At 44.7% G+C, this 13071-nt stretch overlaps 1 protein-coding gene across 1 annotated transcript in view; it reads left to right on the forward strand.

The window, feature by feature from the left end:
- Positions 1-238: 238 nt before the first annotated feature.
- Positions 239-13071, forward strand: part of mlycd (malonyl-CoA decarboxylase) — a 38749-nt gene continuing 25916 nt past the window's right edge. Inside the window, exons 1-3 of the mRNA XM_061917990.1 lie at positions 239-834; positions 11014-11126; positions 11215-11371. Coding sequence (XP_061773974.1) covers positions 289-834; positions 11014-11126; positions 11215-11371 — 816 coding nt within the window. The 5' untranslated portion in view covers positions 239-288. The remainder of the gene's footprint in view (positions 835-11013; positions 11127-11214; positions 11372-13071) is intronic.

Genomic DNA, 13071 nt, shown 5'->3' on the forward strand with positions numbered 1-13071 from the left:
ACGTTCATTAGAGCAGACTCAATCCATGGCTCAATCGGCAAGAAAATGAAAGCTGAAGGAAACATCGATACGTTTGATGACTTTGTAGATCTTTGTAAGACAGCATCAAGATAGATTGCTTTTCCTTTGTTTCCTCAAAATCAGCTAGAAGCGAGTTACTAGGTTTTGCCTTTGGACGGGAGATTTATACCCGCGCTGTCACTTTAAGAAACCCGGAAATGGTCACCCCACCCCCCCTACGTCATATCCTGGTGGTGTCGCCACACAAACATCCGCTCCCTCCCAACAATGATAGTCCGCGCTGTGCTCCAGGCTCTCCGCGGCAGTGCCAAGTGTTGGCGACACCGGGCTGTGTTGAAAGCTGCTCTGGGGCCGTCGGGCTTCGGCAGGTGTCGCTGGTTGTCCGCGCCGCCGAGTAGAAGCGTTGCGAGCATGGAGGACCTCCTCGCCCGGCTAGTGTCGCCTTTACCCACCTACGAGACCCGAGAGAAATGCCCCCCGCCTCCCGAATCCAGCAGCCTGGAGTTCATGCACTTCTACAAGAGCCTGGAGTCGGACGACAAACTGGCCGTCTTGGCGAAGCTGTCGCGGGACTTCGGGGTGGATCACCGGAGCGTGTCGGAGTTCGCCGGCAAGGTGCTGGACACTCAACTGCGGGACTTGGCCACCGTCATGCAGGCGGAGGATCGGCTTCGCTACAGTTTGACACCCCGCTATAAACAGCTGCTGAACCACATCAGCAAGGTGGAAGGAGGGGTGAAGTTTCTGGTGGACCTCAGAGCCGACGTGCTGGCAGTCGTCGCCTCGAAAAGTAGCGAGAGCCCGCATCTCAGGGTAAGGCTTGTTTGTTGACATGTCGGTACGGGTGCTCGCGCGGGTCAATTTATAATAACGTTTTAACCCAATTTAATGTAGAATTTATCCCATTCCTGACTGTAGGATACAAAAAAAAAAAACGATGTCCATCCATCTATTTTCATCCACCCTTTCAGGGTGTTGTGGAATATTTTTTGGGCGTCACAATGACGTCATAGCACATAACAGGCCCCAGTCACGTGGTTCACATTTCATAACAGTGCTCCCCTTTGACCCAGATCTCTTTCATAATGACTTTAGGGATGTTCAAAGTGCCTTTTTGGGGCCAATAGTTAGTTTGTATTCACCCTTTTAGGGGCGGTATAGCTCGGTTGGTAGAGCAGCCGTGCCAGCAACTTGAGGGTTGCAGGTTTGATCCCCGCTTGCACCATCCTAGTCTCTGCCGTTGTGTCCTTGGGCAAGACACTTTATTACCCACCTGCTCCCAGTGCCACCCACACTGGTTTTAAATGTAACTTAGATATTGGGTGTCACTATGTAAAGCGCTTTGAGTCACTTGAGAAAAGCGCTATATAAATATAATTCACTTCACTTCACTTCACTTTTTCCTTCCATCCATCCATTTTCTACCGCTTATTCCCTTTTTGCGTTCGCGGGGGGGCACTGGCGCCTATCTCAGTTACAATCGGGCGGAAGGCGGTGCACACCCTGGACAAGTCGCCATTTCATTGCAGGGCCAACACAGATAGACAGACAACATTCACACTCACATTCACACCAATTTAGTGTGAATGTGAGTTGATTGGCAACAGTTGATTGGGGCGGCATAGCTCGGTTGGTAGAGTGGCTGTGCCAGCCACTTGAGGGTTGCAGGTTCGATCCCCGCTTGCACCATCCTAGTCACTGCCGTTGTGTCCTTGGGCAAGACACTTTACCCACCTGCTCCCAGTGCCACCCACACTGGTTTTAAATGTAACTTAGATATTGGGTTTCACTATGTAAAGCGCTTTGAGTCACTTGAGAAAAGCGCTATATAAATATAATTCACTTCACTTCACTTTTTCCTTCCATCCATCCATTTTCTACCGCTTATTCCCTTTTTGCGTTCGCGGGGGGGCACTGGCGCCTATCTCAGCTACAATCGGGCAGAAGGCGGTGCACACCCTGGACAAGACGCCATTTCATTGCAGGGCCAACACAGATAGACAGACAACATTCACACTCACATTCACACCAATTTAGTGTGAATGTGAGTTGATTGGCAACAGTTGATTGGGGCGGCATAGCTCGGTTGGTAGAGCAGCCGTGCCAGCAACTTGAGGGTTGCAGGTTCGATCCCCGCTTGCACCATCCTAGTCACTGCCGTTTTGTCCTTGGGCAAGACACTTTACCCACCTGCTACCAGTGCCACCCACACTGGTTTTAAATGTAACTTAGATATTGGGTTTCACTATGTAAAGCGCTTTGAGTCACTTGAGAAAAGCGCTATATAAATATAATTCACTTCACTTTTTCCTTCCATCCATCCATTTTCTACCGCTTATTCCCTTTTTGCGTTCGCGGGGGGGCACTGGCGCCTATCTCAGCTACAATCGGGCAGAAGGCGGTGCACACCCTGGACAAGTCGCCATTTCATTGCAGGGCCAACACAGATAGACAGACAACATTCACACTCACATTCACACCAATTTAGTGTGAATGTGAGTTGATTGGCAACAGTTGATTGGGGCGGCATAGCTCGGTTGGTAGAGTGGCTGTGCCAGCAACTTGAGGGTTGCAGGTTCGATCCCCGCTTGCACCATCCTAGTCACTGCCGTTGTGTCCTTGGGCAAGACACTTTACCCACCTGCTACCAGTGCCACCCACACTGGTTTTAAATGTAACTTAGATATTGGGTTTCACTATGTAAAGCGCTTTGAGTCACTTGAGAAAAGCGCTATATAAATATAATTCACTTCACTTTTTCCTTCCATCCATCCATTTTCTACCGCTTATTCCCTTTTTGCGGTCACGGGGGGGGCACTGGCGCCTATCTCAGCTACAATCGGGCGGAAGGCGGTGCACACCCTGGACAAGTCGCCATTTCATTGCAGGGCCAACACAGATAGACAGACAACATTCACACTCACATTCACACCAATTTAGTGTTGTGAAGTGAAGTATTTTTATATAGCGCTTTTCTCAAGTGACTCAAAGCGCTTTACATAGTAACACCCAATATCTAAGTTACATTTAAACCAGTGTGGATGGCACTGGGAGCAGGTGGGTAAAGTGTCTTGCCCAAGGACACAACGGCAGTGACTAGGATGGCACAAGCGGGAATCGAACCTGCAACCCTCACGTTGCTGGCACAGCCACTCTACCAACCGAGCTATGCCGCCCCAATCAACTGTTGCCAATCAACCTATCCCCAGGTGCATGTCTTTGGAGGTGGGAGGAAGCCGGAGTACCCGGAGGGAACCCACGCAGTCACGGGGAGAACATGCAAACTCCACCGTATATTACCAAATAATAGCCCCACCGTTTATTTCACAAAATCATTTTTGGAGACGAGCGTTTAAAAGAAGCAGGCGGTTATTTGCACAAGGCTTTTATTTATTTTTGCACCAGCCTGCACCAGGCCATTATTTGGTTACCATGGTTACTTTCCAGTATGGTTTTTTTTCGTATAAAAAACTTTAAATTTAGGGATGGCGTGGCGCAGTGGGAGAGTGGCCGTGCTCAATCCGAGGGTCCCTGGTTCAATTCCCACCTAGTACCAACCTCGTCACGTCCGTTGTGTCCTGAGCAAGACACTTCACCCTTGCTCCTGATGGGTGCTGCCGGCAAAGTGCTGGACACTCAACTGCGGGACTTGGCCACCGTCATGCAGGCGGAGGATCGGCTTCGCTACAGTTTGACACCCCGCTATAAACAGCTGCTGAACCACATCAGCAAGGTGGAAGGAGGGGTGAAGTTTCTGGTGGATCTCAGAGCCGACGTGCTGGCAGTCGTCGCCTCGAAAAGTAGCGAGAGCCCGCATCTCAGGGTAAGGCTTGTTTGTTGACATTTCGGTACGGGTGCTCGCGCGGGTCAATTTATAATAACATTTTAACCCAATTTAATGTAGAATTGACCCCATTCCTGACTGTAGGATACCAACAAACCGATGTCCATCCATCCATTTTCTGCCTCTTGTCCCTCTCGGGATCGCGGAGGGTGTCACAATGACGTCATAGCACATAACAGGCCCCAGTCACGTGGTTCACATTTCATAACAGTGCTCCCCTTTGCTCTAGATCTCTTTCATTATGACTTTAGGGATGTTCAAAGTGCCTTTTTGGAGCCAATAGTCAGTTTGTATTCGCCCTTTTTGTTTATTGTAAATATATTCATTATTAAAGGCCTACTGAAATTAGATTTTCTTATTTAAACGGGGATAGCAGGTCCATTCTATGTGTCATACTTGATCATTTTGCGATATTGCCTTATTTTTGCTAAAAGGATTTAGTAGAGAACATCGACGATAAAGTTTGCAACTTTTGGTCGCTAATAAAAAAGCCTTGCCTGTACCGGAAGTAGCAGACGATGTCACGGGTTGTAGGGCTCCTCACATCCTCACATTGTTTATAATCATAGCCACCAGCAGCAAGAGTGATTCGGACCGAGAAAGCGACAATTTCTCCTCATTAATTTGAGCGAGGATGAAAGATTGGTGGATGAGGAAAGTTAGAGTGAAGCACTAAAAAAAATAAAAGGCGACGGCTCCAGGCGACGGCAGTGGTAGCGATTCCGATGTTATTAGACTCATTTACTAGGATAATTCTGGAAAATCCCTTATCTGCTTATTGTGTTAATAGTGTTTTAGTGAGATTATAAAGTCATACCTGAAAGTCAGAGGGCTGCGGTGAACGCCAGTGTCTCTGAGAGAAGCCAATGGAGGAGCCAAGATCATAGCTGCCTTTTTGACAGCTGCAGGGGGAGGTCGCATAATCCGGTCAAGTCTCCGGAAAGAGCCAACTTAATATCACAATTTTCCCATCCAAAAACTTGCTGGTTGACATGCGGTAGAGAAACATGTTCGCTTGACCGCTGTGTTAAAGCTTCACAACAAACAAAGAAACACCGGCTGTGTTTCGGTTGCTAAAGGCAGCTGCAATCCACCAACAGCATTCTTCTTTGACGTCTCCATTATTCATTGAACAAATTGCAAAAGATTCAGCATCACAGATGTCCAAAATCCTGTGTAATTATGCGATAAAAACAGACTACTTTTAGCCGTGAAAGGTGCTGCGAGAACATGTCCTCTCCAACCAATAACGCCACAAGTACGCATCAACATAAGTGTCATCATTCGGCGACATTTTCAACAGGACACATCGCGGGAAATTTAAAATTGCAATTTAGTAAACTAAAGCGGCCGTATTGTCATGTGTTGCAATGTTAATATTTCATCATTGATATATAAACTATCAGACTGTGTGGTCGCTAGTAGTGGCTTTCAGTAGGCCTTTAATTTGGTGTATTTTAGGACTAACTGATGCCAGCTAGTGTAGTTATGCTACTGTATGTTGTGTGAATGTCACAGTTGGACGGATTCCAACTGTGACAAATCTAATATTTGGACGTTGGTTAAAAAGTTAAAGTACCACTGATAGTCACACACACACACACACACTAGGTGTGGTGAAATCACCCTCTGCATTTGGCCCATCCCCTTGTTCCAACCTGGGAAGTGAGGGGAGCAATGAGCAGCAGCGGTGGCCGCGCTCAGGATTGAACCCCCACATCCAACCCTTGATGCTGAGTGCCAAGCAGGGAAGTAGTGGGTCCCCTTGTATGACTCAACAGTTCTAGTCCCAACGGTCGTCACACACGTGAAATATGTCCTCTGCATTTGAACTATCCCCTTCTTCCACCCCCTGGGAGGCGAGGGGAGCAATGAGCAGCAGTGGTGGCCGCGCTCGGGAATCATTTTGGTGATGGAACCCCCAATTCCAACCCTTGATGCTGAGTGCCAAGCAGGGAAGTAGTGGGTCCCATTTTTTTTATAGTCTTTGGTATGAGTCAACAGTTCTAGTCCCAACAGTCGTCACACACATGCTAGGTGTGGTGAAATGTGTCCTCTGCATTTGACCTATCCCCTTGTTCACCCCCTTGGGAGGTGAGGGGAGCAATGAGCAGCAGCATGCGCCACACTCAGGAATCATTTTGGTGATTGAACCCCCAATTCCAACCCTTGATACTGAGTGCCAAGCAGGGAGGTAGTGGGTCCCATTTTTTAAAGTCTTTGATATGACTAGACAGTTAAAGTCCCAACGGTTGTCACATGCATGCTGGGTGTGGTAAAATGTGTCCTCTGCATTTGACCTATCCCCTTGTTCCACCCCCTGGGAGGTGAGGGGAGCAGCGAGCAGGAGCGGTGGCCACGCTCGGGAATCATTTTGGTGATTGAACCCCCAATTCCAACCCTTGATGCTGAGTGCCAAGCAGGGAGGTAGTGGGTCCCATTTTTTAAAGTCTTTGATATGACTAGACAGTTAAAGTCCCAACGATCGTCACGCACACACTGGGTGTGGTAAAATGTTTTCTCTGCATTTTACTCATCCCCATGTTCACCCCCCGGGCGGTGAGGGGAGCAGTGAGCAGCAGCACGCGGCACACTCAGGAATCATTTTGGTCATTCAACCCCCAATTCCAACGCTTGATGCTGAGTGCCAAGCAGGGCGGTAGTGGGTCCCATTTTTTAAAGTCTTTGGTATGACTAGACAGTTAAAGTCCCAACGATCGTCACGCACACACTGGGTGTGGTAAAATGTTTTCTCTGCATTTGACTCATCCCCATGTTCACCCCCCGGGTGGTGAGGGGAGCAGTGAGCAGCAGCATGCGCTACACTCAGGAATCATTTTGGTGATTGAACCCCCAATTCCAAGCCTTGATGCTGAGTGCCATTGATATTTCAGCAGGGGTGTCCAAAGCTGGGTTCCTTGACCCAGATGAGAGTAAGGTTTAGGGCAGACCTTTTCAATCCGGCCCGCCAGACATTCCCAAATATTTTTTTTTAGATCTTTGAGATGGAAACTGTAGCTTCCATTATGATGCGCTGTGATGTTTTCAAATGATCGTAAGTCTTGAATTATACAAAATATTTCAATGGTTGGAATCTGCGCTTTTGTGCGATATAGTAGTTACTAGGGTTGTACGGTATAGCGGTATTAGTATAGTACCGCCATACTAAAGAATTATATTCGGTACTATACCGCCTCATGAAAAGTACAAATTTGTAGTATTATCCAAAACTAATGTAAAGTATCAAATAAGCGAGAGCCCGCACCTCAGGATTAACGCTGGTTTGTTGACATTTTGGTACGGGTGCTGGCGCGGGTCAACATACACTGGCCGCACCTTGACCTATAACCCAATTCAATGTAGAGTGTGTCAAATTCTTGACTGTAGGATTCCAACAAACCAATGTGTGTGGTATATTTTTAGTGTCACATTGACGTCAAAGCACATATCAGGCCTCAGTCACATGGGTCACATGTCATAACAGTGCTCCCCTTTGCCCCAGATCTCTTTCAGAGTGCTGTCCAGGAGCCTTTGGGGGCCGTCAGTTAGATTCTATTTGCCCCTTTGTTTATTGTAAATATATTCACTAGTAATTTGGTATATTTTAAGACTAACTGATGCCAGCTAGTGTGGCCGTGCTACTGTATGTTGTGTGAATGTCACTTCCGAGGCATGGACAGGATGATTGCGACTACAGTTGCACAGATTTCAAATCTAATATTTGGATGTTGGTTCAGATATTTCAGCAGGGGTGTCCAAAGCTGGGTGCCGTGACCCAGATGAGAGCTGTGGGGCTGTCTTGGTTGACAAGACTTTGCAGCATCGCGTGGACATCGGGGGCGGTACCTCTGGATTGGCAGACCGGGGTGGTGGTTCCTCTCTTTAAGAAGGGGAACCGGAAGGTGTGTTCCGGTTTGGTGGCCGCGGGATTAAGTCTCTGCCAGCGCCCCCCGCCACCCCAAAAAGGGAATAAGCGGTAGAAAATGGATGGATGGATGGATATATATATATATATATATATATATATATATATATATATATATATATATATATACATATATGTATATGTATATATATATATGATACTTTTTTTGAAGTACTCTACTGGTACTTCAAAATGCAAATAATCTGCAATGCAATCACATAGTTTTCATAAAAAATTGAACAAACTACTACCATCCATCCATTCATTTCCTACCGCCTTTTCCCTTTCGAGGTAGCGGCGGGTGCCGGTGCCTATCTCAGCTGCATTTCAGGCAGAAGGCGGTGTACACCCTGGACAAGTCGCCATCTCGTCGCAGTAACTACTACTGGATTGCTAAAATAATTGACAGCAGCAGCCCATATATCTTAATATTTTCCGTTCGGCACTTCAGATTAATTTGATATAAGCATGATAAGCCCACTCATGCCTTTCTGTAGCTCACAAAGGTCAAACCAACTCCCAGGCTGCACATTAGTAAACACAGTTGTTAAGTTTGCAATTTGAGCATGTTATACATCAGGGGTAGGGAACCTATGGCTCTAGAGCCAGATGTGGCTCTTTTGATGACTGCATCTGGCTCTCAGATAAATCTGAGCTAACACTGCTTAACACAATAAGTAATGACCAATTCCACCTGTAATCAAAGTGTTAAAAATAAAGTTCAAAATATTAAACAAGCTCATGCATTTGAATCCATCCATCCTTTTTTTACCGCACTTGTTCAAGAAATGTATTATTAATATTTATTAATGTTTATTTTAGGGCTTGCCCTCCTGGGGGTTCTTCAGACCACCAAGCTCCGACATGAAAGCCTGTTCCAGGGTTACGATATTTTTTAATAAGTCTCTCAGTTGCTTTCCAGCAATTGTCTTTTCCTCTTTCGTTCTCGCTCGCGCTCTGGCTCCAGCTCCAACCCTGTCTCTCCTCCCGGCTGCTACTTATAACAGAGCGACAGGTGATTAGATAACAAGGCCCAGGTGGGCCATCTACGCACCTGTCGCTGGTCCTGGCACACCCCGCTTCGCTGCAGGCCCGCAGGCCACGCCCCTTCACAGTTAGCTTCAGAATATCAACGTTATTACAAAGAATACGAGACCTATTATAGTCTAGTAATTTTGGTCTTACTTAAAAATGCGTGATATGGCTCTTACGGAAATACATTTTAAAATATTTGGATTCTTGGCTCTCTCAGCCAAAAAGGTTCCCGACCCCTGTTCTACACACTTCAAATCATGCACATGGCTTGGAATGCTTTGTTATTATTGACTATATTCCCTTATCTGGCAGGCTTGTCTGCCTCCTGTGTCAAGTGACGACAGTTGGTGGTGTAAGTTACATGTAGTACCACGCCGGCTATTTTTCACTCCGCTGCTGGCGTGCAGCTTACTGGGGCAAAGGTAGAAGCAGCATCTGCTCAGTGCACCAAGACATTTCTGAACCTGAGAGCAGAAACACATGTCAGGAAGAGTCAACTGAGTTTTCTCATTTCGGGTTTCTTCCTAGCATGAACTCTTGTCAACCATAAAGCTGCATCACACATGGCTGATGATGATAATAACTTTTTCTGATTTGGGAAGGTTCCTATACGTAATTCGAGAGTTTCAGCTGACAAGCGGGCATTGAAGCAAACTCGCAGCGAAGCTATCCTACGGAACAGACCAGAAAACTACGAAGAACGTTTCAGTGTGGGTTCTGGAACCTGTGCCTGTTTGCAAGAGATTTGCTTTAAATGAAGTCTGACCTTCGCAGGACAGCAGCCCAGCTTTCAAATGGCGAGTTGCTTATTGAAGTGACTCCCGTGTAAACATTGCCAGCTCAAACACATCCATCACTCAGAATGTGAGAACATCCAAACAGCACGCAGACACCAGGCCTACAAGATAAGAGAGGATGCAATTTGTCTTGAATTAAGCAGCCATGCTATCTAAATGCAGAGCTTTTGAGTAACTTGCAAGTGATGATTTAAAGTTAAGTTCAAGTACACCACACGAGGTGTGGTCATATTACTCTCTGCATTTGACCCATCCCAATATTTTTCAACCTTTTTTGAGCCGAGGCACATTTTTTGCGTTGAAAATCTGCCACCAGCAGAAATCATTAAAAAACGAGATTCAGTGGACGGTAAAATGTCGTCGTCACAATTGTTGAATATAACTTTAAACCATAATCAAGCATGCATCAATATAGCTCTTGTCTCAAAGTAGGTGTACTGTCACCATCTGTCAGATCACACCGTGACTTATTTTGAGTTTTTTGCTGTTTTTCTGTGTGTAGTGTTTTAGTTCTTGTCTTGCGCTCCTATTTTCATGACAGTTTCATGTCTTCCTTTGAGCAATTTTTCCCGCATCTACTTTGTTTTAGCAGTCAAGAATATTTAAGTTGTTTTTATTCTTTTTTGTGGGGACATTGTTGATTGTCATGTCATGTTCGGATGTACATTGTGGACGCCGTCTTTGCGCCACAGTAAGTCTTTGCTGTCGTCCAGCATACTGTTTTTGTTTATTTTGTAGCCAGTTCAGTTTTAGTTTAGTTCTGCATAGCCTTCCCTAAGCTTTGATGCCTTTTCTTAGGGGCACTCACCCTTTGTTTATTTTTGATTTAAGCATTAAACACCTTTTTACGACATCGACAAAGCAATTACCTCCCAGTGGCCACCAACTGATATGGAAGAGTATTACACGGTTACTCTGCCGAGCTCTAGATAGCACTGACACTCCACACCAACACATCATTTGCAGACTAGAATTACTGGTTTGCAAAAAATATTTTTAACCCAAATAGGTGAAATTACATTATCTCCCACAGCACACCAGACTTGATCTAACGGTGTGCCGCGGCACAGTGGTTGAGAAACACCGACCCATCCCATTGTTCGACGCCCCTGGGAGGTGAGGGGAGCAGTGAGCAGCAGCAGTGGCTGCGCTCAGGAATCATTTTGGTGATTTAACCCCCAATTCCAACAATTGATGCTGAGTGCCAAGCAGGGAGATCATAGGCCCCATTTTTATAGTCTTTGGACTCACGACCTACCGATATTAGGGCAGACACGTCACCTACAAGGCCATTGAACCGGCGTTTTAGTTGTTAAAGCTGATTCTCCATTGTGCCATAGCTTGAAATCATGGTGAGATTCTACATAACTTGTGTTTTTTTTCCCTTTTAGGACCTGAATGGTACGCTGAAAAGCATGCTGTCAGAGTGGTTCTCTGTTGGCTTGCTCCGACTCGAGCGGATCACCTGGAAGTCACCCTGTGAGATCCTACAAAAGATCAGCCAGTAAGGCAGCAAATGGGATTCCCGAAAATGTTGTTTGCACTTGAATAATAAAAAGAAAAGTATACTGTAACCCCGAATCGTCCGCCAGATACGAGGCGGTGCACCCTATAAGGAACTGGGCTGACCTGAAGCGAAGAGTGGGGCCTTACCGCCGCTGTTACGCCTTCACCCACGCTGCCATGCCGGGGGAGCCTCTTGTCGTGCTACATGTGGCCCTCACTGAAGACATCTCTGATAACATACAGGTTAGAGTCGAAGGGGTTTTGGAAGGAGTTCTATTTCACTAGCTTCGAAAGACAGTAATATAATAGTAATAATAATTAGGAGTGTGGGAAAAAATCGATTCGAATCCGAATTACGATTCTCACGTTGTGTGATTCAGAATCGATTCTCATATTTAAAAAAATTGTTTTTTTATTTTTTATTTATTTATTGAGTTATTTTTAATCAATCCAACAAAACAATACACAGCAATACCATAACAATGCAATTCAATTCCAAAACCGAACCTGACCCAGCAACAAACAGAGCAATTGAGAGGAGACACAAACACCACACAGAACAAACCAAAAGTAGTGCATACTATCAACAACAGTATCAATAGTAGTTATAATTTCAGCATAGCAGTGATTAAAAATCCCTCATTGACATTATCATTATGCATTTATAAAAATAATAAAAAAGAACAATAGTGTCACAGTGGCTTACACTTGCATGGCATCTCATAAGCTGGACAACACACTGTGTCCAATGTTTTCACAAAGATAAAATAAGTCGTATTTTAGGTTCGTTTAATAGTTAAAACAAATTTACATTATTGCAATCAGTTGATAAAACATTGTACTTTACAATTATAAAAGCTTTTTACAAAAATCTACTACTCTGCTAGCATGTCAGCAGACTGGGGTAGATCCTGCTGAAATCTATGTATTGAATGAATACAGAATCCTTTTGAATCGGAAAAATATAGTTTTTGAATCGAGAATCACGTTGAATCTAAAAAAATCGATATATTATCGAATCGCGACCCCAAGAATCGATATTGAATCGAATTGTGGGACACCCAAAGATTCGCAGCCCTAATGCTAATAATAATAATAATACATTTTATTTGGTATAGCGCTTTTCAGAGTACTCAAAGATGCTTTACAGGATAAAAAATGTATTTATAAAACAGTTCAAAGTAATAATATAAAATACAGGAAATATGAAAGCAGTACCTTGTAAAATACATAATACTGGACATTTAGGAGACAGAAGATCTGAATATAATTTTGGGATGGAATATTTGGTTTCTCATGAGTTACTGCTTGAAAATGAAAAATGAGTGACCCTTAACTAGGCTTGGGTCGATGTTCGATAAGTCAATGGACAGAACGATAAATGAAAATGAAGTCGGTAAGTTTTCCAGTGTTGATATTCTCCATATGCATGCGCTGTTACAGGTTATAAAAGCGCTCATTCTTTGACAACAGTTTCAGCAGAAAGGGGCTTTTTGTACTACATGCACACAAACTGCAACATTGATAACCGCTGTAAAACCCGGTTAGTATTACAGTACTAAATTAAAATGATAAAAAAAAACGTGATTGATTGTTGTACTTTGATAAACGTATGTACCGACTAGCGTTAATCTGCTGCTTAGCTTAAATGCCAACATGAAAACAATACACATTTACATGGAGCATAAAGGCTGTGCTGTCTTTGCACAAAGTGATTGATATACCATCAGTGTGAATGTGGAAATAGTGTCTAAGCGCTTTGAGTTCCTTAAAAAAACGGTAGAAAAGCGCCACACCAGTATAACCCATTTACCACGTCACAGTCATGTGTTGAAACAGATGGGAAGTGTGTTCAACATGATGTGATGTCACAAAAAAACGAACGTTACACCAACTGATCACCCAATTTGGATTTATTAAAAAAAAGATTTTAAAACGTTTAC

This window comes from Nerophis ophidion, linkage group LG12 (assembly GCF_033978795.1).
Source record: "Nerophis ophidion isolate RoL-2023_Sa linkage group LG12, RoL_Noph_v1.0, whole genome shotgun sequence".
In the NCBI taxonomy this organism is placed as follows: domain Eukaryota; kingdom Metazoa; phylum Chordata; class Actinopteri; order Syngnathiformes; family Syngnathidae; genus Nerophis; species Nerophis ophidion.